At 45.0% G+C, this 24,600-nt stretch overlaps 3 protein-coding genes across 10 annotated transcripts in view; 1 reads left to right on the forward strand and 2 right to left on the reverse strand.

Moving 5' to 3' along the window:
• The window catches only part of col11a2 (collagen, type XI, alpha 2), a 45,943-nt gene extending 43,254 nt beyond the window's left edge, over positions 1–2,689 (forward strand). For all 5 annotated transcript variants that reach the window (XM_048993244.1, XM_048993246.1, XM_048993245.1 and 2 more), the window contains one exon: positions 6–2,689. In XM_048993244.1, coding sequence (XP_048849201.1) covers positions 6–152 — 147 coding nt within the window. In that variant the 3' untranslated portion in view covers positions 153–2,689. The remainder of the gene's footprint in view (positions 1–5) is intronic.
• On the reverse strand, positions 1,623–6,857 carry hsd17b8 (hydroxysteroid (17-beta) dehydrogenase 8). The gene is made up of 10 exons (XM_048993327.1): positions 6,738–6,857; positions 5,300–5,502; positions 4,954–5,070; positions 4,631–4,726; positions 4,450–4,535; positions 4,108–4,192; positions 3,757–3,799; positions 3,546–3,620; positions 3,221–3,281; positions 1,623–1,932 (listed from the first exon to the last, which is right to left on the reverse strand). The coding sequence occupies exons 1-9, from the start codon at positions 6,781–6,783 to the stop codon at positions 3,262–3,264; spliced, it is 771 nt and encodes a 256-aa protein (XP_048849284.1). The 5' UTR covers positions 6,784–6,857; the 3' UTR covers positions 1,623–1,932; positions 3,221–3,261.
• Positions 6,858–8,893: 2,036 nt separating this feature from the next.
• On the reverse strand, positions 8,894–22,137 carry brd2a (bromodomain containing 2a). Of its 4 annotated transcripts, none has more exons than XM_048992778.1 (12): positions 21,526–22,137; positions 15,659–15,983; positions 15,221–15,358; positions 14,928–15,075; positions 14,640–14,812; positions 13,761–14,213; positions 13,321–13,449; positions 13,015–13,236; positions 12,113–12,357; positions 11,346–11,671; positions 11,135–11,263; positions 8,894–10,818 (listed from the first exon to the last, which is right to left on the reverse strand). In XM_048992778.1, the coding sequence occupies exons 1-12, from the start codon at positions 21,600–21,602 to the stop codon at positions 10,688–10,690; spliced, it is 2,496 nt and encodes an 831-aa protein (XP_048848735.1). In that variant the 5' UTR covers positions 21,603–22,137; the 3' UTR covers positions 8,894–10,687. The 4 variants fall into 4 exon arrangements, with proteins under 4 accessions (XP_048848735.1, XP_048848733.1, XP_048848732.1 ...); XM_048992776.1 differs by having other exon boundaries at positions 13,027–13,236; positions 19,664–22,137; XM_048992775.1 differs by having other exon boundaries at positions 19,664–22,137.
• Between the last annotated feature and the right edge of the window lie 2,463 nt (positions 22,138–24,600).

The raw sequence follows: 24,600 nt of genomic DNA on the forward strand, positions 1-24,600 counted from the left end.
TCCAGTATCGCAAGGGTTTTGACAGGACGGTGTTGGAGGTTAACACACCCCAGGTGGAACAGCTCCCCCTGTTGGACATCAAGATCTCAGACTTTGGGGAGAAAAACCAACAATTTGGCTTTGAAGTTGGACCTGTCTGTTTCCTGGGTTAAAACACACATATTTACACAGTCATACATTCATTTACACTGATGCACACGAGAACACCAAGGTAGGCAAACACATGCACTACAATCAGATACAGACACCCATTGAGATCCTACTAGCATTAAAGGTAAAGGACGCATTAACACTCAGTCATGTGCTCACTCAGAAGTCAACAACCAGGAAAATCTTCTAACACCAGATGGACAACAGAAGAAGAGAAACGTAGAACAAAAGTACACTCTCGTGCTGCGGAGAATAAAGATCTACCTTGAGGAAGGGAAATAGCATTCCAACCAAAACAGAATAAAACAGTGTTTTAATTGAGCAGCTGACCCCAAAGCTTTAACTACGATATAGCCCTGATATTGGCTATACTTCTCACTACTCCCTTTGTTTTGCCGTTTCTCTCTCAAATTGCCACCCTAACCCCTTTCCCCACGTCTCTCAATCTCTCACTTAAAGTCTTCCTTTACCTCACTTCCTGTCTTGCCTGACAGAAAGGTATACTGAGAAAAGCTTGGGAGTTAACTGAGTTACGCTGTTTCAAACGTAGAGACCGAAAGAACAGAGTCAACCCAAAAATATGAAGAGGAACCACACAGTCTGATGGAACAGAAGCTCACGCGCTGGAATTCCTTCACACTCCCACGTCTTCCATCTGTGAATATTATTTTCATTGATGTCTGGCTACAGCTGGCTTTACTCAGTATTATATAGCTTCACCACATATTACTAAAGCCATTCAGTCAGCCATATTGCTAAAAATGACAGTTCATACTACAGGGAACAAGAAGACAGGAGAGAAAACTGTGAGGACTTACTCAGCTTGCTTAAACTTGAGGTGCGACACCAAACGGCTATCAGCCTCAGTGGGCTGTTTTAAAGAATAGAATCTTTAACAGAAATATCTTAGGGACAATATGGCCGCCTCTCGTGTCAATATTGCATGCTTGGTTGCTGTACATGCATTCGCAGTAAGAGATGGTAACACAGCTTTGTGTAAATGCTGCAGAACCAAAGCTATTAAGCCTTGCAAATTGTACCAGATACAAATGTTTTGTACATGTGTTACAAAGAATTAAAACCATCACTGTCAAGAACCGGTCACTATTTTAACAAGCTAACTTTTCGTGTGCTAAAACAATTTTGGCTTATGAAATGATACAGTCAGGACTGTTTTAGTTCAGATTACATATTTGTAACATGCTTGTTGACATAGTGCCTCGTTTTAGGATCAAAACATATCAGAATTAATGTGGGTATGGGCTCCATATGGGGTGTTAGTTGTCATAAGCGATAATTACATTCATGTGATCAAATACTGTAACGTTTGGAGATTCACAGATCTAAGTGTAAAACTTGCAATGATCAGTTTTCTGACTGGAGTTGTGCATTACAAACATATGTACAGAAATACTATTTTATTTATTTAAAAATACAGGGTGCTTAAAACTCCAACTAAATATGGCAGTAAATGTGGTATTTCCTCTTTATTTATTTCATTCAATTTTCTCTCGCCAAACAAAGACAGATCAAACACGTATATTAAACATGAGGCCGCAGTGAACTATGCATGGCGACCGCTGTTTTAAGTTCGAATGTGTACACTGCAGTAAGCCGCTGTACTATTTCGTTTGTCGTTATTGTGACGATTAAACGATGCCGCTCTACTCCTGTCATTTCTCATTGTTAATCCAGTGCTTGGGCTGTGGTCTGGCCGAGCAGCTTAGTGGGAGGGATGTGGAGAGATCAGGTGGGAGGGGGCAGGCCGCTTCTTTAAAACTCCTGGGAAGAGCAGGGAACAGCATGTGAGAGAAAAATAAATGAAAGGGAGCTTATGTGGGATCAGTCTGGGAGGGGGGGCTGTGTATGGGCAAATAAATGAGGGAGGGACAATATTGAAAACCTTGGTGCTCAAAAACTGTCTGTGATTCTCAAAGGTACATCACCATTAAGATCTGTTTGTGTTTTGTAAGACCAACGGCTACGTTTAGACAAAATATGGTGCTGAAAAGGGAAAAGAAGTATTTTATAATGTGTGTAATTATTTGGAAAAATGTTTCTGTAATATATAATCTTTTTAAAGAGTTGCTCGACTCCCTTGTTTTTTTTGTGCCCCTTTCCTGCTTTCCTGTTAATGCATGAAGCATGTTTTCCGTTCTCTCTCTCCTCCAGATAGCAGCTCTACAGCCACAGTAAACTGAAACCTCATTCTTCACATACACTTTCGTTTTGACTCCTCTAACCCAAGCTGCACTCCCAAGCTGACTGACTCTGTATTTATCCAAAACACTGTCACAGACCAGGCCCCCGCTTCTGGACCCACCTTCCGACTCACCTGGTCACCCAGCCATACATCTATCCTCAGCCTCCTAGCAACCCTTCCAGCTGGACATTCCTCACTTTTAACAGCAATGCCTTACTTGTTTGGGTTTGTTTTGGTCTGGGTCTTTTATCTGGCCTTTGGTTTGACTGTCTTGGTCCATTCCTGGCCTATTGTTGTCCCTCCCCCAAAGTCTTTCATTAAACCACATGCCAACGCACTTTCTCAGTCTCTGTCACTGTACAGTCTAAACCTGTTCATTCGTTTGTAAGCTTTGACTACACAGCACCATCAAAACTTAAACCCTCCACCTCTGGCGCTATCAGTTTCTTGTGAATCAGTTTTCCTGTGAAGTGCAATCAAGAGTCACACTTCTCCCCCCATTAGTCACTGCTCTTTGACTATAATAATGCAGTTTCCATCTGAGTCATCTGGCCGATTATGAAGAACATTCCCAGCAGTCCTTGTTAGAAAGGGCACAAGACAGGTGATTCCTCTAAATGCTGCTAAACTGAAGCACATGAAATGATGAATGTCTGCTTTAGCATTGAAGGTCAGTCCTTTACCTTCCTGTTCTTGGATAATCTTATTCTCAGAGTAGGAAAAGTGAAAATATAACATATGTGACTGCATTTTAATTCATTATAGATACACAGCTATTTAAACAGATCCCTTCAAGTTGACTTGCCAATTAAGGTTCACATTGCAAATATTGTTATTAAAGAGACAAAAAGGCACCAAGTCTGTAACCTTGTCTTCCATTGGTCTGGCCAAAGAGACGAGGTCAAATTTCAGCCAATGAAAAGGCCTCCTGCAACCACAACAACATCTAATTATCTGCGGATTTAAAATAAGAACATATTCTATTATTAATAAATATAGATTCAACTAAGGCTTGAATTTGTCTTCATAAAAACAACCTATACGCAAATTACAGTAACCTTTGCCTCGACAGTGTTGTTACTGCAGTTAACAAAGGTACTTCAAGCAGTGCATTGAGGATTAGTGCTTCCTTTACAGCGACTGTGGTCTGACATCTGCATGGCATGCGTCTCAGACATGCCGGGAAAGTTACCTGCGACTTCAATGCTGACTCCAGTGATGTAGCGGCTCTCGTCTGAAGCCAGAAAGGTGCACACATCTGCCACCTCTACCAATAGGAGGCGGGCGAGGGCAGGTGAGAGAAATCAGGAGTTAGCAGGAGAAAAGAAATGCGGCGTTGACTTCAGGATGTGATGCTTAACACGAGCACCCACAATGCGCTGCCATCACACACAGAGACTCACCTGCTGGTTCTCCCATCCTCCCCAAGGGCACCAGGGAGGTGATCTACACACAACACACAACCTGTTACCACACCTCTGTGCAACACTAGGCATGCATTACACAGCAGATTCCGTTGTGTGGATATAGATATATTTTTCAGGTAGACATGTTTTCTACATATTTAACATGATTAACAAAGGTGGGGAAAAAAGTCCGGTCCTTAGGGACCCACAGAGCTCAGGTCCCCTGTGAGTTGTCTGGCAGGGACAATAGCATGTAGACCTCAGAGGAAGCAAAGATGTGGACCTGCTGTGGGTCCCCAAGGGCTGGACTGGGAAACACTGATCTGAAGAATTAGACAGACTCCTGACCTTGCTGATGACCTTCTCTGGCACTTTGTCGGTCATCGGTGTGGTTATGAAACCTGGCAGCACACAGTTACAGCGGATGCCGAACCTGCAGGACGGGGAGGTAAGTGGCACGAGGCTGAGGCTGAGGCTGAGGCTGACTCTACCTTCTCAGTTATTCATAGCTTTTTATCAAATCATCTGCTGTAAATCAAATCGTCTGCTTTCAGTCAAGCTTCCCTAGTTTAAGGATAAAAAGACCCGCCCTAGTCTAAGGTGTTAATGCACTGCAGTGTTCTCCAGCGCACAGGCTTCTCTGACTCTGAGCTGGGTCGGGGTCTGACTGGGGGCTGGTACTTGTGTTACCTGCTCAGCTCCTTCGCCGCAGTCCTCGTTAACCCCTCCACTCCGGCTTTGGAAGCGCAGTAGTTAGTCTGGCCAATGTTCCCCACCTAAAAGCACAAATTCCCTTTGAATACCAGCACAGCACTAATGGTCTGACTCACCCAGCCCATGTTGATACCCACAGTAAAGACATTCGACTCACTTTGCCCACAATGCTTCCTACAGTGATGATGGAGCCCTTAGAGATGCCACTGGCAACAAGGGCCTTAGAAACGGCCTGAGTCAGGAGAAAAGTACCCTGGAAAACAGAAAGAGAAACAGACCTTGTGATGATGCCTATTGGCGTCTGCTTAACATTTGGGAGCAGCTGTGTAACCGAACAGAAAGTGATTATCTTACATCTCTGTTATCCATCAGTGTGTCACAGTAAAGTAGCAGAGGAGCACAACAGGTCCCAACATGGAGAATATTTAAAACGAAAGAACAAAAATGGAGGGAAAGAAAGAAAGGACAGGCTGGGGATACCTTGAGGTTGACCTGGATAACCCTGTCGAAGTCATTCTCCTCCATTTTCAAAAGGAACTCATCCTGAGTGATTCCTGCCGCAGATACACAGATGGAGGGGGGTTGGTAATATTGGCACTGTAGGGGATGAAGAGTGGATATCAAGAAGGAGATTTTAACAGCATGGATAAAATTTACAACTGTCTGTGATCGAACACCACATTGTGACAGGTTATCCATATAAGCACATCTTAAATCTTCTGAAGTTCAATACAGGTCTACCTTTTTAACTCAAGAGAAAACATCTTTGACAGTCATACAGTTAAAAACATCACTTATAATCCCTTCCTATTGTATTAAGTCACACCTGTATTCTGGTTAGCAGCTTCTCGACACTGTCTCGTGATGACACGTCAACAGCTACTGCCATGTGTTCCTGACCCCGTTGATCATGTGACAGGCTACCGAGAGTACGATTGGCCGATTCCTCACTGATGTCCGCTACCACCACTGACGCTCCTTCAGAGGCAAACCGCTGGCAGACGGCCCGGCCGATGCCACTGCCTCCTCCTGAAGACAGGGTGTAGTCAACACAGCCGTAAATGTTAATGGCTCAAGTAAATGTTAATTTGCCTTCAAATATGGTCACTCCCTATACAGACCAATACAATTTTGTTCAATAAAAAGTATTTCATAACATCATAAATGATAGGGCTCGTGGTCCGGAACATTTACTGTTCAATGAAGTGAATTCCTTATTCATCAACTGAATAGTCACATTGTTCAGAATGACTTAAAAAACATTAAGCTATACACTGCAGCAACCACTACTGTGGAGGTCCTCCACCCAAGGTCATGACACTGATACCCTCTACAGTAAAAAAAAAAAACAAAAAAAAAAGGAAGGTCAGGCCCAGAGTCCACTCCAGGTCTTAAATAGTATAAAGGACAAGACCCCACAACCCCCCTTCTGTTGCCAGCTGTCTCCTTCTTTCACTGCAGCGATTCAATTGGCTCCCAAGGACGCCCTTGGCTTGCTTGTACCCTTCAGCGATATAAATATGGAGGCCACGTGACCGTAAACGAGGCACCAGCTCTGGATGTGTGTGTATGTCGGACATATGACTGTGTGTCTGGGAATCTCGGTCCGAGTTTCCTCTGCGAATGTCTGAGGAAGAAGGACATCTGCTCGTCCGTCTGACTACTTCACTATGCTAATGACTTCATTATACAAATGAATAAGATTTGGTAACTGCAGTGCCAGGTTAACGTTACATACTCCTAATCGAAAATCTCAGCTATGCCTTGTCACTGAAAATAAATTAAAATGAATTAAAATTGCATTTAAAATGTGGATAATTTATTTCTGTTATGTCAATCAAGGCGATATCGCCCAGAAAATCGCATCAGTTTATTATAGCACCAGTATTCACGATAACAGAAAATAATCGCAAAGCAGAAATTAAACAATGTCACCTTTTATTCTAAACATGCTGTGCTGTGCTACAACTTCCGACCACATTTTCCATACATACAGGATAAGTTACTGAGCATGTGAATATATTTTAGTAAGCGTATCATTGTATCGTATATTTGTGTGAAAAAACAACAAAGTTTACCGTGTTTATGAGTGGCAAGTTACTGAAAAACATCAGAACTTTATGAATACGAGTCGGTCAATGCGGTTGTGACTGCATATGAATTTGGAATTATTCCCAGAGACATATGGCATGTACGTATGCAGTGTTCGCATAAAGTTGAGATACTTCCTTCTGTGTGCAAATATTTTGAGTAATATGACTGACCCGAGACGACAGCCAGTCTTGCAATTAGCCTGGAGGACGCCGCCATGATCTTCCAGTCTGTGACGTCTTCGACGAAAATTCACCTTAATTCCACGCGGTGGCGCCAAATTCCAAGTTACACATACGGGCATGCGTTTCGTGTTAAATTTCGGAATGCATTTTAGATCTTAGTAAATTCTTTCTTTGGTCAATGTCTGGCATATACGTGTAGCTGCAACTGAAGGTTGTCGAGGTATTAAATTAAATGCATTTTTTTTACTCTCAATACAAAGAGGCGATCGCGGTGCTTGAAGCAGATCATTTATGTCACATTACACGAATGGGTGCCGATGTGGACGTTTACACCGTAAAATGAAATATTCACAAAGAGTACTGGTATGATGGTCTGCCAATATGCTTTATCGGTTAAACATTTCATCATCACAGACAAATGCTTGACTAAGAATTACAATACATAAATTAAAATATTTATTGAAACGAAAACTGGTCGCAGCACTCGGAATACGTTTTAAGCGATTTAGTGGCACTTTAAACGATGAAACCAACAAGTGTCTTAAACAAAGGTTTTATCATTTTTAGGTTTATTGCATGTATATGACCGCACCAATTTTGCAACGCCATTATGAATCTCATATGTGTAATTTAAGAGGCACGTGGCCTGGGAGTCCTGTGTAATATTTCGCCCGACTTTACAGCAGTACCGCTTCCGTATTGGCACGCGAACGATGGCAGGTGCGCATGAGCAGATAAATGACGTGGAGGTTCGTTCTAACGGATGATGGCGAAAGGGGTCTTTTATTATGAGAAGTACCGAAAATGAATTTACGGGCAGACGCATTGCCATTACCGGTAAAGGGGCTTTGTGCATCAATTAGATTAATCTTCGCATGGAATACTAACTTTCAGCATGGTGTATGTTCCACATGAAAAGGTCAAAAGGTGTTAGAATTTACATTTACATAAATGATATAGATACCAATATATACAGTAAACTGGTGAAATTTGCAGATGACACCAAGGTGGGTGGTGTTGCAGATACTGAATTAGCGGCTCAGCAGCTACAGCGGGATCTTGATTTAATTAGTGACTGGACCGATACCTGGCAGATGAAATTTAACATAGATAAATGTAAGGTACTCCATGTAGGGAGCAGAAATATAAAGTACAGGTATTTTATGGGTCCCACTGACAGGGGCGCCGCTAAGGGGGGGAAAGTTGGGACAATTCTAAGGGCCCACACCCTTTAGGGGCCCCCAGAGATCTGAATGGGTGTGGTAGGGGGGCCCAACCTCATATTTTGTCATAGGGCCCAAAATTGCTAGCGGCGCCCCTGCCCACTGAAATAAAGGTAACTGATCATGCAAAAGACCTTGGTGTGTATGTTGATGCTTCCATGTCCCATTCTCGCCAGTGTGGGGAAGCAATAAAAATGGCCAATAGGATGTTGGGGTATATCTCCAGGTGTGTGGAGTTTAAGTCAAGGGAGGTAATGCTAAGATTATACAATTCCTTGGTGAGACCTCACCTAGAATATTGTGTGCAGGTTTGGTCACCATATCTTAAAAAGGACACTGTGGCCTTAGAAAAGGTGCAGCGTAGGGCCACAAAAATGATTCCTGGTCTTAGAGGAATGTCATACGAGGAAAGGTTACTTGAGCTAAATCTGTTCAGTCTCAAGCAAAGGAGACTGAGGGGGGACATGATCCAGGTATATAAGATTCTAACAGGTTTGGATGCTGTTCAACCAAATAGTTACTTCAGCATTAGTTCAAATACACGAACTCGTGACCATAGGTGGAAATTAGTGGGAGAACATTTCAAACTGGATTTAAAGAAGCACTTCTTTACACAGCGCGTAGTCAGAGTATGGAATAGTCTTCCTGATAATGTAGTGCAAGCTGAATCCTTGGGTTCCTTTAAATCAGAGCTAGATAACTAATAGCTCAGAGTTGTTAAAATCTTAAGTTTTCCCCAAGCGAGCTTGATGGGCCGAATGGCCTCCTCTCATTTGTATAGTTCTTATGTTCTTATTAATTAGAATTATTTGTTCAATTATTTCAACATGAGAATTTTTAACCGTCAGTCGTTTTAACCGCCCCAGTTCTACGCATGCGCACTCACAAGAGCACCCCCCCTAAAGACACACAAAACACAGCTAGAGAAGAAACTCCGTTCTTTTATTGATGAACAGCTCGTCAAAGGAAGGTTTCCGATGTGCGGCACTCAGGCCGACGGCGAACAATCTGACCCCGGCCTGAGAGATGCACTTTTTTCTGTTTGGTGTTTTGTTTTAGAAAATAAAACGACACAAGTAACAACCATGCACCGCTGAGTTCTTAAAGGAAAAAAAAAGTTACAGAAAAAGCGGAAAGGAAATCACTTGTTGGAATAAACATGCCGCTACGTTATGTAAATGTAGGAAATATTTACATGTCATCAATAAAAGGAGCTTCCCCCCACAAAATGTACATCTCTCAGAAAAAAAGTGACCGTTCACCCAAGCCCCTAACAGCAAGGGCACGACCCACGCAAGTTTTTATAAAACATCTCACGGCAGAAACTCACCATAAAAAATAAATAAAACTTAATGTACGCCATACACCTCCTAATTAGACAGAGGTACCACAAAAAAAATCACCATAACTCCCTCTTGTATTCTTCACTTTCCCCTCTCAGTGCATATCTCAGCATGGATGCGGAACACGCTGTCTAACGAGCAAAAGGCAGTGCTGCGTCACCAAGTGATGAACCCCAGACCCAAGTCAGAGGAACTGGAGCTGAAGAACAAACAAAACAGGTAAACTGGCATCACAGCATCGCAGTGCCAGTGGCTGATTTTAAATGGAGAATCAGACAATTTTCCAGATGCCTGCTCCTGACTGACAGTGATTACACACTGCAGTGTGCATATTGCGGCCTCCGCTTGCCCCAATCTAACAGCACACAGTAAAAAATCCTCCACACCCCCAGTGATGAATGAAGACAAGAACTTCACCTGCAGCTATGAACTGTGTAACACTTAAAGCAGTGTTTCTCAACCTTGTCCATGTTTTTGCTCCCTCCCACTTGCAAGAACGTGAAGCGTTCAGGGGGGAGAGATCTCCGAGGACCGGATTGAGGAACACAGATGTAAAGGCCATACCGATGAAGGCTGTCAGGAAGCCTGAAGCACACAGCCCAGGTTAGGCGGAGCTTGGCTGCTGTTTAAGGACAATTGGTACAAAACACTCCACAGGACTTGGGGGGGGCTATAATGTGTCAGCCAGCTGTTGTGTGGGGCAGGGGCTGAGACGGGATTGGCAATGAGAAAAACAAACAAAGAAGCACCACTGGGGAGGCTGCAAACTGGACCCCCCAGCCAGGTATGACATTACATGCAAGTCCTAGACTTTACAGTGATGGTGCTCAAGCTGAGGGCTGAGTGGGTCTGACTCTTCCTCATACTCCAAACCCCCCCCCCCCCACACACACACACACACACACACACACACACACACACACACACACACACACACACACACACACACACACACACACACACACACACACACACAGTCTGCATTTCCAAAAAGCTCCATTCTTTCATACTCATTTCAACCTTCCCTCTTCAGGGATCTCTTAAAATTCTTCTTTATAAAAGAAAAATAGACATTTATGTATTTGTACATATATTTACACAGTGTGGAGAGTAATACGAGTGGGGGTGGGGGGGTCAGTCTCTGATGTGGAGTGATTTAGCCGCCTCCTGTCCTCCATCCCATTCGCAGTGTCTCCCAGGCCGTTTCACGGGAAATCCTGTGGATCTTTCCTTCCATTGAGGGGAGGGCCTCTCCGACCCAGGGCCCCCCCCCCGGCCATCTCCATCCCCCTTCTCCTCCTCTTCTCGGCTAGACTTCTCCAGCGGGCCGCTGCGTCGGGTTCCTTTCGCCCCTCCTCACCACCGCCAAACTTCAGCCTGAGTCTGAATCGCTGGTATCAGATGAAGAAGACGAGGAGGAGGAGGAAGAAGAGTCTGAGCTGGAGCTGCTGGCGCTCAGGCGAGAGGCCACGATGTGGGGCTCTGCTGCAGTTGGCTTCTCCACTAGGGGGCGAGAGAGAGACCGAGTCGGTAAACCACCAACACAGGAAGAGTGCACTGCCGCACTGCCGCAGGGGGGTCTGCAATTTATACCACTAAACAATCCTCCACTGACTGAATTAAAAACTGTGCAGCTGTGTAATTCATGCTATTTGGACTCTAGCCCGTAATTTAAAGGGAAAAAATTAATCAATGGCAGCATCATTTAAAAGTTTGAGTCACTGTAGTAACCAGACCCAGCGTGGCTCCCTGAGTGACCACAAACAATGACACAGTAGTAGACATGAAGACCACGGCGAATCACAGGAAGTTCCCTCACCCTTGGCCTTCTGAGGCTTCTTGGCAGAGTTGAGCTGGCCGCTGACATCCTGCAGCCTCTTCTCCAGCTCTTGCTTCTTCTCCAGGGCCAGCTCTTCCCGGGACTTCCCACCAGTCGCCTTCTTCATCACTGTGGGCGGGATAGAGAATGAGGCTGCTGAGCTGGCGAGGAGTGCAGCGGTGGCCCGAAGATGCCCGGTCGCGAGACTCACCGTAGGGCTTGCGGGGCTTCTTCCGCAGGCAGGTCATGACATAGCGCTCGAGCTCGCGCAGCGTGGAGGGCTTCAGCGTCTCAAAGTCGATCTCAATCTCCTCAGGATTGGAGTCGCGCAGCGAGGGCTCGCGGGACTGGATGATGTGCACCACGCGGCCCAGCTTCTCGCCCGGCAGCTTGTTGATGTCCAGGCTCAGCTGCCGCTTCTCATCATACGACATGGGCCGGCCCTCCTCCTCCTCTTCTGAATCGTAGAGGGGTGGCAGCGACCCCCCTAAGGCCACGTTGGAGACAGCAGGTGTGGATTGGGACTTCTTGGAAGACCTGGAGGGAGAGGACAAGCTTGCTTAGCACCCAGGTTCAGTCTATATCAGAGTTTTCCAATCTGATCCTTGTGAACCCACAGATGAGCCACATTTTTGCTCGAGAGCTTGGAGGGAGCAAAAATTTTAATCAGTTGTGGGTCACTGAGGACCGGACTGGGAAACACTGGTCTATTTCGCTAACAATCACAAGCAAACACAGTGTTAATCTCACAAAGGTAACAGACACGAGTTATAAAATGACATTGTGTGTAAAACACTCAGACAAGTTTACTTGTGAATTTGTCACGTCATATTAAAGCTGTGATGTGCTGTGGTTGCAGAGATGGATGTTACTGATGTCCCAAGCAGAAAGACAGATAATACACTGCATGCAGAGCTCAGTGAAGGAAAGTCAGCAGGAAGCAGCAGAGACATTACAAAAACAGGGATGTCGCCTGACTTGTTCTTGCCGCTCTTCTTGCTGGCCGCCTTCTTGCCCGGTGCGGAGCTGCTCCCCGAGCGGCTCGACTTGCTCTTGGAGATCTTGGCGGATTTCGGCGGTTTCTCAGCAGCACCGTCGCCCCGGCTTCCCCTGTGGTTCTCGGACTTCTTTTTCTTCTTCTTCTCCTTTTTGTCGCGCTTTTTCTTGGGCTTGACGATGGGGGCCTGGGACAGAGCTGCGAGCTGCTCGTGTACAGCCCGCAGCTGGGGGCGGTGAGGGAGGAGAGACCCAGTGTCAAACAGCACATACCGTCCACATTTGAAAAAGGACTTCCGATGGAGGTAAGCAAACAACGTATGAATACATTACACAAACCTAGCAAGCCTGAGATACGACCATGACTGCTGGAAAATAAAGGCTCATAAATGTGTCTTTTAGTAATGTCGTGAATCCCACCAATCTTCTTCCAGTCTAGTGACTCAGTATGATGTATTTTGTTTGGGGACGGCGCTCCACAAACTATCATGCTTTGCGGGCAACGTTCCATTGGACAGTCATGAGCGGCTCGCTCATTACCGCAACGACAATGGCCACGTGATCACAGGCCTCCGCTAGAACACTTGAGCCGCCGTCTCGCGTTTCACTGGCACAAAAGACGACCCTCGCCAAGAGGTGCCACGCTAACTGTTGCCAAGGAAACCTGAGGCAGCCCACTCCAGCGATCCACTGCTTAAGTATCCTACAAAACTTTGCAGAAAGATCCGGAAAGTGAAGAGGGGCCATGGTGGTGTGTGTGAGACAGGCTACATTCTGCAGCTAAAAGCCTTTTTCCAGTAGCGGTGTAGCTATGAGTGGTGAACAGTGTGTAGATGTAGTTCAGAGAAGCTGTGGTGAGCAGGTGCACGGCGTTTGGTGTCTACCTGGGTACACACCTGTTCCTGGAGCTCAGCCAGCCGGTTGGCTCGCTCCACCTCGCTGTCCGAGCTGGGGCTGCTCTCACTCTCACTGCTGGGCTCGCTCTCCGAGGAGGAAGACGAGGAAGACTCGGCCGCTGAAAGGCCCAGCCCACCCCCCAGAGAGGCCATGACTACGTCCTCTGCCGGCTCGTCGGGCATCTTGGCGAAGCGGAACTCAAAGACGTCCTGGAGAGCGCGAGGGGACATGGAGTCATGGAGACTGACGAGAATGGATTTAGCACTTCTACGCTCATCAGAGGTTCTGCGTACCTGCAGCTTGCGAGCCATGGACACCACGTCGTGATCCGGCGGGTTGTACTTGTAGCAGTTTGAGAACATGAGCCTCACGTCCGCAGCAAACTGTTGGGCATCTTGGTATTCGCGACTATCCATTTTCCCCTGAGAGAGAGAGAAACAGAAGGAATAAGAGACGAGAAATCAGATAGCACTTCCGGTGATTAACTTCTAAAACACTGACAGGAGGGAGACGACCGATTCAACGCATTGAACATTCATGTTAACTGCACGAGCAATACGGCTGTGCCTCTTCTATTTGGCACTATGGGGAATTACACGCTTCAGTGCCGACTGACAGCAGACTGGTGCTGACCTACAGCTGCTACCCCAACAAAACCATCTTATAGTCTTAAAGATCAGGAACAGAGGAGCAGAATCCCAAATGCGAGGTCAGCATCGCAGGCGACGCCCACCTTGATGGTGCTGAGATCCATGGGGTGCTTGATGATGTCGTGGTAGTCGTGCAGGCCCAGGGCTGAGGCGTCCACGGGCTTGTAGAAGGGCCAGGCGTAGGCGGCGTGCTTCTTGGACAGCAAGTCCTTCAGCACGCCGCTGCAGTAGCGCAGCTGCTGGCTCAGCTTGCCGCGCCGCGACGGCTGGTGCTGCAGCTGCGAGTCGGGCAGGTCCTTCCGTGGCGGCTTGATGGGCCGGCCGCTCTCCCGCCGCCGCGCCGGCACCTTGGCGGCCATGGTGGGCTGCAGGAGCACGGGGCCCCCGATGCCTGGCTTCAGCTCCGCCCCCAGTGAGGACAGCATCAGGGGGGAGTCACCGCCGCCACCCAGGCCCATGCCGCCCACCCCCACGGTGTGGGGCAGGGCCACTGTGGTGGGGGTGGTGGTGTCCGCCTTCCGTTTCACGCCCTTCTTCTGTGGACCAGAGACAGACAGGCAACCTGCATATAAAACGGCCCCAACGCTGTCGAGTCTGAGACTACAGCCCTTATTTCACAAGGGACGTGGGTAACTAGTTGCAGTGTAGCTGGGGACTTTCCATGAGGCCCGGAGAGTCCAGGGCCCCTGCGATCAGCAGACAAAGCCAAGGTGCCTCCCTAGAACGTTCAGCTGCCCCATTCATTACTGCACAAAAATAAAGGACCATATTCCTGCTCCCACTGTGCCACGTCAACGTCGCCCTAATGGATACCCAACCAGGGCTTTATCTATGATAACAGCAGCTGCTGGGAATGACCTTCTACTCCACCTGTGATCTACTCATGCAGTGCACCTTACAAAAGTGGTGGCATTAATGTGCAGTGGCCGGAAGGGGGCGCGCAGAAGGTCACGGGGTCGTACCTTGGCCGTGGGTTGTGTGGGAGGCAGCCCCAGCAGACCCTTGTGAGCCAGCATCGTCTGCGGCGTGGTGGGTAGCATCAGGTCCGGCAATTCAGGGGTGGGGGGCGAATACACAGACTGGGAGACTGAAGACACAGCTGGAACCTGGTGCGCAGTTGTCACACCCCCTGGCACTGGTGCAGAGCGGAGTGCGGTAAGGACACACGGCTACGCAGTAACGCACGCGCTCCGCCCCTCCGCTCCGCTTCTCGGCCGATCTACTGACACGCTAAGAGGCTGAGAACCCACCGGTCGCCCTGCGGCCTTTGGTGGCCTTTGCAGGTTTGCCTCGCGGTGCCGGAGGGGGAAGCTCGATCTCCTCCTGGGGCATCTGGGCAACTTTCTGCAGAAACGCCTTCTCCAGAGACTGCGCCATCAGGACGATGTCATCAGTAGGCTGGGGGGAGGAAGAGACCGGACATAAAAACATGCAGATCAGGGTCCTGCAAAATACAGGTCGTACATCCAAAAGTAACAGGGCAAGTCTCTATGGACGGTTGAAATATACGACATGGTTTTTCATATAGAGTGAGCAGACACACCTTGTTGTAGATATAGCAGTTGGTAAACATGGTGTTGAAGTCCTGTATGCACTCACTGGCACTGCGGTAGAAGCTATTCTCAAGCCGTCTCCTGATGGTGCCCAAGTCCATTGGCTGCTTGATAATCTTGTGATAATCCTGAGAAACGTTTCAGGGGATGTAAAAATAAAAATCGAAGAAACCCTATAAAGACATGGATGCTACAGTCTGGCTATGATGAGCCAGAAATCATGACGTGGAAGTTGTCCAGGTCACTCTACACATTGACCTCTAACAAAAGACGTTTAATGTATTTAATGATGCGCTTAAGTTGTTCTTACAAGCTACCTGGGGGTCCTTAACCCAAAAGCAGAAAGGCAAGATGCAGCACACAGACCTAATGACCACACAGCGGTGCCAAGCTGGTGTCACATGACCCCGAGAGGATGGCACTCTCACCGGCAGGTTGAGTTTGGCAGCGTCCACCGGCTCGTGGAAGGGCCAGGCAAAGTGGTGGCGCCACAGCGACTTCATCATCGCCTTCTGCAGGAACTGCAGCTGGTTGGTGAGGCGGCCCGGGCGGCTGGGGTCCCGCACGGGTGGGGCTGAGGGCCCGGGAGGTGGTGTGTGGGGGGGCAGCACCGGGCCCTCGAAGCCCTCATAGAGCAGCGACGGCTTGCGGATGCGCTTGCCGGGGCCCGACACGCCAGCGATGTGCTCCATCCCGATGGCCCCCGGAGTCCCCGCATTCCCACCCAGAGAGCTGCTGCCATCCGACAGCAGTCTAGGAGGGACAGGGTGGCACGTGCAGAACAGGGGGGAGAAGAGGTGGAGCAGAGATGGAAAGATCTGCTTAATGTACACATCACTTACGCCCTCAATTTACGCACATAAACCCCCGGAGATCTTACAACTTTTTCAGATTATATCTTTGCCCCAATATCCAGTAAACATTTGTCAGAGAGAAAATTTGACAATTATGACTGTATTATTACACCCATCATGACATAACCACAACGAGGAGGAGGATGTGACGTCAGAGCCACTGTGAACAAGTGCAGCAGAGGCTGCCCTCAGTCAGGGCTGTGGGGCTGAGGTGCGGCTGCAGCAGTGTCACTGTGTCAATGCACAACTACAAGTTCTGGCAGGCAAACTGGATGAGAATGCTGAGGTCAGAAAGTTATCTGGTGTCAGAACTGCATGTAGGGGTGAACAGTTCCCATGGTGTCAGAAAAATCCCCTCACAGCCTGAACTAAAACGGTACAATAATCAAGTAACCTGTCAGACGCGTACCTTTCAAAGTGAATCCGCATACTGCAAAATTACTTGGATCACTGAATTCTTGCGACTAAGGTTCATTTTAGTCTGATGTACATACGGAGTCCTACTACATTTTCAGAACAACAAAATTTAAGGGCAATACCGGTACACATTCTATTGCGAACTTCCCTTCCATCTCCCTGGCAACTCAGTTAAGGAACTCTCTCCATTGGCTGCTGCTCTCACATAGCCATGGTAACAAACCCCACAACTACTACCCATCACCACCTACAATAGACACACAGCAGGTGTTGTCTGTGTAATGAAACTATCTAGGTTGTAACCCAAGGCTATCCGTTTGTTTGGTATTCAAACACCTTCACACAAAGGCTGCTGTGTGTGTGTGTGTGTGTGAGAGAGAGTGAGTCAGACTATACTCTTCTCTCCCACCTATGCAGGCTCATCACTGGGACCCCTCAGCCACCACTCTGCAAGTCTGTGCCCCCCTGACACAAAAAGCAAGATATGAGCCCTTCGGCACAGGTGCTTACCCCCTTCCTAACCCAACATTAAACACAAGGCAAAGTATTGTGCAGACACAAAACAATATACGATCTTTGGATTAAAAACGTAGACAATGCAGTGTGCCATTTAACTGTAATGGAATGGGCAAAAGCAGAACCGCTGACAGTATAAAAGGTAGAGACACATATATAGGGAATATAAAGCATGAATGCTATATGGGTTTAAACTTTTCAGACTTGGATTGGAACGGCCTGAAAAATATCTTCATTTGGGGGAACCACCAAGTTATTATCAAGTCTAGAGAACTGTGTCATATCGAGTTATATGGTCTGTTCCTAAATAGTCAGCTTTTAGGAAAATATCAGAACTATACACAGAAAATCTTGCTGTAAAGTTCTTTTGGGGGACAAAACAGTGGCGTTGGACCAGGAACAACAGCTCCAAGCTTCCTGATGGACCAACAAACAGACATAACTGTCCATGACGCAATAAAGACTTAGGTCTTACAACCCTTACGTCATGCAGGGGAAAACGAGATGAGGAAACTGATAGAGTTAGGGTTGAATCTACAGCATAATACCAAGTTCATGCAAATGTCAACTGTATTTTGCAAACCGAACTGGGCCAAAATCACAACCCATTACACATGGTCACAGGTAGATGCCTTACATTTCAAGATACCACATTAATAAGCAATGGAAGACCTTGGTACACCAGATTACACACATACACCTGCCACCAACATTAACAAACAGAAGTGTAAAAGTGTTCACTGACTGTTTATAAAGCCTACAAAACTTCACTGGATGAGAATACACCCACCAATTTAGTCAAGGGTAATTTTATGGAAAACCAAATTCCATGCAGGGTTTTGGATGTAGATCTTCCACTGGGGTGGGGGGCAGTTTAAGTTCAGGTCACACAGGTATAGCACCACACCATTTTAATTCTAGTTAAAATCTCCATGACTTACAGAATCCAGTCCAGCAACTTGCAGTAAATAGGAGGAAAAGTGAAAGAGGCAGCTTGAATAAAATTAACGTTGAATAGGGCTGTTGGCTAAAACCTTGGTTAACCATTGATGCTTGAGACGAAGCAGATGTTTACAAAGACACACAAAGGTTTTCGTTTAATAAAAAGCATTTTATTGTGACACTTAAGGACATAACTACATAAGATATCCCTTAGCCCATACTTACCATTAAATTTTATGCAGAAAGGGCACAAGGGGCAAGTGACATACAAATGACCTATTCAAATCAAAATCTAAAAACTGACCGATTTACATAGTCAAAGATGGGAGAACAAAAATAAATATATTGCAAAATAGTTTTAATAAAGACTTGTACATGTCAATACCCACTGGAAATTACATCTACAGAAAATTACAGAATATAATTTGCTTAAAAACAAAGAATAAGTTGACTAGATCTTAAATATGCCGCATTTGTCTATAACCAAGCACCCACCCCAAAACGACATTGTTACATTGAGTTCCTTAACTGTTAGCACATGCCCAAACTAACACCTACCAATGGGAACAGTGCGATTCAGCCTGATTTGATAAAGTTTAAATGCCAGAGGAGGTGCCTTTACTCTACACCACAGACACAATGAGTTACCCTGGCAGACACCTGCACGTGGATGCTGCACAGCGGAACCGGCAGACTACCTATCAATGTAAATCAAGCTGAGAAGGAACAAGAAGAGTTCACTGCACCGACCATTCCCAGGCTACAGTAATTAATAGATCGGCCGATCGTAATATTTCACACACACTAAATCCGATCATGCAGCCGATGTATCACACTGCATTTATTCAAGTTAAAAATACTTCGACAACCGCACCGCAGGGCGTCTAAGCGCACGCCGGCACGGAGCGGGTTACGAGCGCAAAGCCTGCACACAACCGGCGTTTGAAAGCTTACTGCATCACCGGCACGTTTACGCAGGTAACAACTGCTAACTGCATTACTAGTCTAGGCCAAATGAAACTCATTAATTAAATTATCACCCAGTACGTCGCGTACAGTCTGCTGGCGTATTAAGATCATGTGCCCGTGCCTCCAGCCTAAAACGTTTAAAATTTAAGACAACTAAACTTACCTACGTAGCGCGTTCAATCAAAATATTTACACAGTAAGTAATCAGCAATAGGCAGCGTAGTGTGCTAAAACCTCAGGGACAACTTCACAGGCGCTGTCGAATACATCATAATGTGGTCTAATTTTAATGTTAGAGGATGTTTAAACACTGACTTTAGGATTTACATATAGAAATTTCCGTCGTATACCAGTATTATACATGCCTAAGCCATGAAATGTTAGCTGCAAGCTAGCTAGCCGCAATCCAAACACGGTAGTAGGGCGGCAGGAAAATGGCGTCGGCGCAGTGACGATACTGGAGAGCGGGTACACGGGCGATTCAAAACAGTGCCGAAAAGACGTTGTACCGTGTACATCTCCACAAAACAATCCCAATGGTCAGAGACAGATTCCACTGGTCAGGATACTACCAAGTCAATTGCGCAGTCACAGTAGCATGCGCTGATGTATTTTATACTACCAATGCTAAAGTGATTGCTGATAAGGAATTAATATTCACTGACCAAATTATATTCCACAGCCAATAATATAGCCTTAGGCAGCATGGCAAATGTCAGTGATTCCGTTCGGTACCTGTCAAGGGTCGGGTTTACGGCCGTCTCCATCAGGATGGATCCGGATTCCTTTATAAGACCTATTTCTGTTAAGTTCCAATGTCTTCTTCCGTTCCCGCCTGTCAACTCCTCCTTCCGTTCAACGCTTCAGCGAAATGGCGACTGTCGGATTCCGCACGGCTTTTTAAAACCCATCTGCTGAGACGATTGGATGAGGTACCCTCCACAGGCCCACGCCCACAGGCCTCTTATACGCAAAGCCACACGTCTATCTAGCAAGCCGCGCCTTAATTCACAAGTAGCCACCCAAATCCGCTTCTTCTGGCTAATTCGCATAGCAGGGACGTCCATCAAACCAAATAGTGCATCTATTGGACGCTTACGTCAAAGCTTAATCACATACTCCCATGACTGGCCGTGTCGCACAGTTTTACGAAACGGTCCCACCTTTCACGGTTTAGCACCGGCCAAAAATTACGTCAATACAGGAAGAGAGTCCGTGGCTATTGGTCGTCGAGTCGCAGGCGCGGGCACCGGGAGCAATTTGCTGCTACGCCATTGGATGCTTCAGCTATTCACGCGCATCCGACATACACAGAGCGCTTCAGTTTCGTGGTAGCGGTTCGAAAGAAAGTCGTTTTCCAACTTACATAGCTGACAAAACACGTTTGAAAACAACTTCATTTACAAAAGTCAGAATTAACACACTGCGTTGGAGTACAAATGTTCTGTGGAAAACATATGTAGAAAACACTGGACGACAAACTGCACGCCTTTATATTAAAATGTACGTGACTACAAAAAACACGAAACTGGGAAGTGAAAACGCTACTTCAGCGAATACAAGCGCAAAAAAGTAGACTTAACACAATCCACGTATTCAGATTGATAAATAACTCAGGATAACTATTTAGCAGGAAATACGACCTTTATAAGATAATCCCGTATTGGTTATACCAAACACTCGCCGGAAACTGGCACATGCAACGCACATGATATACAGCCGCGGGCGGTGAGGCCTACCTAATTTGTATTGTATAACTTAATATTAAAAATAACATCTCTGCACAATTTCCATATAATACAAAATAACCATATCCATTGTTAAACCTCCATACATAAAACATCGAAAGAACACCACTACAACAACCCTATCAAGCGCGAAAGTACGGAATGACACAGCAGTTTTCAACGCTTCTGCTTACGCACTTAGTAATTCTTAAAATTAAGTTACAAATATGAACAATATACCATCCGCAACTACTCACCATATACTATTAGGTATTTGTACTGGGTCAAACAAAAAAACTTTTCAAGTCACTATTAGTATGACACCTCATACAGAATACAGAACGTCTTGCTTATAGTTTCCGCTTAACATTTGGTCTCAGAACCATTTTCATCGCATAAAAACACTTAAAAGAAACTAGATAATTAATATTTTCAATCATATAAGCCATCTAATTAGAATAACAGAAGAACCGCAAGTAAACTAAATTACCACGGCTGACTCACTTGGCGTTTACTAAATTTACTAAAGAAACCACAAAAATACACGTACTAGCTATTTTAAAGTCTAAAAACGTAGAAAATCTCAATATAGCGCACATGTAAGCCTGCAAACGAAGAAGTCACGCAAGTCATCGCCAACACCCACCCATCCCCCATCGACAAGGTTACAAGTTCCTCCCAACGCAAATTCTTATAAATTAAATATACCATTAAAGCATTATTCTCTAACACTTTACATTAACAAATAAGTGTCAACAAATAAGATGTCGAATTATCCTTCGGATTAAAAAAAAATAAACAAATGTTCTTCGTTGAGCTTAATTCCAAAAGGACATTCTCTACCTAAAAAGTGTCCTAAATGAAATCCACATAATGGTAACATTACTTTTTCTCTTCTTTTCTTCAGCCACGTTTCTTTTTTTCTCCAACTCATTTCCCACAAACATGTCTGTCTTCTTCTTCCCTCATTCATTGGGTCGAAGTGGGGGAGGGGAGTCACATGACTGGTTTCGTTCTGATTCTCGACATAAAGCAAAACCACAGGAAAACTATCCAAACCTTTTCCTAAAATGTACACCTTCCCATTTCCAAAGTGAGGTATTCCCGTAACACGTGCTTCCAATTTCCAATTGTTATTTTAGAAACATATTGACCAGCTTTTTGTCAATAATCACAAACACAAACGCAGAACAAAGGACATTTTTCCAGAACGCCATGACATTTCCGATTGGGCGGCAAATGTCACATGATAAAACATGGCTTTCAAGGTGAAAAAAGTCAACTTGATATTTCACTGCGTTGAACGTTCCTTTTACGTTTCCTATCAAAATGCGCACTTCATTCTCGTATTTTACCAACCGTGTTTGTTTTCTACGGAATATAAGTAATATTTTCCGGAAAATACTGTATTCCTTCATTAAGCGCTGAATCTTACTGCCAACATGGCATCCACCTCCGTGGTATAACGAAAAAAAGAAAGAAATGCGCATGCGTCGTTAGAGAAAATACGGCATATTACTCAAGTGTCGTGCCTTTCTGGGATTCCGAATATTCATTACGATCTTAGCGTAACGTTTTAGCATTTCGACATTGTGATGTAGCGCCCAACTTAGGTTAAAAGCCAACCTTGCTGTATGTTAGAATATTTGTAGAATTTACAGCTTTAATTCCTAGCCTCACAAGCTGTTTATTAGAGATTATTTTTTTAGCCATGTGGTTATTGTTCATTCTATTACAGTTGTTCTTAGGAATTCTGCATCCAGCATTACTCTCGACAGATAAACCGCTTGTGTAATTATTAAGTTAAGTGGCGTGTTAATGTTTTTAAAAGAAAAAACGCCGTCAGTGATCAGCAGCCGTGTGACTGGGAAACATTCAACAAATATGTCATATGCAGATATTGTTAGATTACGTTTATTTTCAGTTTACATTTGCTTTCACTCGGTGTAGTCATAGTAAGGACTTTATTTTGGGGGATGCTGACCCTTTTCCGGTACTCACTTGATACATTTCAACATTATTAACAGCTTAAATAGAATCATTTTTGTGATATATGTTATAAATGTATTGATCTAGATCGCATTTTCTTCCACAACTTTTTTGTTCACTTTGTAATATTATTGAAGACTTTATGGTTTAAATAGCAAGAAAGGACGTGTCTTACATTATAAAATAATGACTATCATTTCCCTCCGCAATATATTAAGGTCTATTATTTCTAGGATAAAGTGGTGAAGCACGCCATTAGTTGCTTATACACGAAACTAGCTACATTTCTTTTATTTGGCGCTTAACCAGAAACAGCCAATTTTAGTTAATTTACCTGGTTAAGAAACGGTCATCTCAAATAGTTGCTACTAGAGTTGTTAACCTTAGGTCGTCTCGTCCAGTGACTCTGAAATACTTTTAAAATTAAACTTTATTTGAACACCAGTTACCTTTCTTCCTTTAGCATCCTTTTTATTCGGAGTGCTGTTTTTATTCAGTGAGATAAACATGGTGTGTTTCTCATGAAAGTTGGGTGACATGTGAGGTAGCCTTTGCTATATGCTGAAAAATAAATCATGTATAATTTTATAACTTTTACTTAAGGATAAACTTACTATCATCCATATAACTGCAAATCAGAATAGACATTTCTAGGTTGCACAATTCCGTATTTGCAAGTATTTCAAACATCTGTATATGAAAAAAGGTAATAGTCATTTATATTCAATGAAACGTGAAAAACAATTAATCAGCGTGTATACAGTTATTTTCCATCTTAAATCTCAAGCCATAAAGCTTTGAAACTCATGATGCTATATGCCTGGGTGTAACATACATTTATGTTATAAGTGCCAAAGATTATCACATGGTAAGGATACCACAGAAAGTGACTGAGGACCTTCTGTAAAAAGGTCAGTCACTGAAGTTGTACTCTTACATGAGTAACTCCTGAACAACACGACACTTTCACTGTGCATTGCTCTTTATTGCCGTCCTACTTTTTAACAGGTATTCTTGTTTCTTTTTCTCTGAACTAACCTATGACTGCATTGTTTTTGCTAATAATGCAGGAGTAAAGGTTGTACTAAACTGAAGAATGTTGCTTCATTTGAATATCTATGTGTAAGCTGTCAGTCCTGTTAGGATTGGTTCCAGCCTCATTCCATCCTGTTCATTGTTTCCTCTTTCGGACAGCAGGTGTCACTGGCTATTCCGTTCATTCTTGTGTTTAGTACCTTTACATTCCCTAGTGCAGGGGGTGCCAATCTTACCCAGAAAGGGCCGTGGTGTCTGCAGGTTTTTGCTGCGACTCCCTAATTAGATTACTCATCAGAGGACTGATTGGCTGAAGAGTCCTCACACCTGGGTGTGAACATCTGACCTAAAGGTTATCCCAATAATCCGCATATACACCGGCCCTTTACGGATAAGATTGGCCACCCCTGCACTAGTGTGTTCCCCTTCTATCTGAGCCACTACGTAGCAAAATGTGATGATGATGGATTCCATTTACCTCAGAGGTCAGAACTTGGAGCTGGGAATGACGTCACACCTGAGTTAACCGGGTTCTAATACAATAAGTCAGAAAGCCATTTAGCAATACCAGGGACCTGTTTCAAAAAGCAGGATTTCTTGCTTAGCCAGACAACTTGTCGGATTTAAGGTACCCCAGTTTAAATGGCCTTTACCTTCACTCATTTACATTTAGCCCAGACTACCTTAAATCCAACAAGCTATTCGGCTCAGCAAGAAATCCTGCTTTAGGAAAGAGGTGCAGCTTTCTTGAATTCTAAAGTCGTGTTTGCAGAGGTTCCTCTCACTTTCTGAGCTGGAGTTCCAACTTCAGGGGGCATTCCATTAGAAAATTCTTACTAGGAATTTGAAATTTCCGAGTTCCAATGGAACACAACATGGCTACATCCCGAAACTGTTAACTCATTGTCTAAAGTTGAAAGG

This window comes from Brienomyrus brachyistius, chromosome 23 (genome assembly GCF_023856365.1).
Source record: "Brienomyrus brachyistius isolate T26 chromosome 23, BBRACH_0.4, whole genome shotgun sequence".
Taxonomy (NCBI): domain Eukaryota; kingdom Metazoa; phylum Chordata; class Actinopteri; order Osteoglossiformes; family Mormyridae; genus Brienomyrus; species Brienomyrus brachyistius.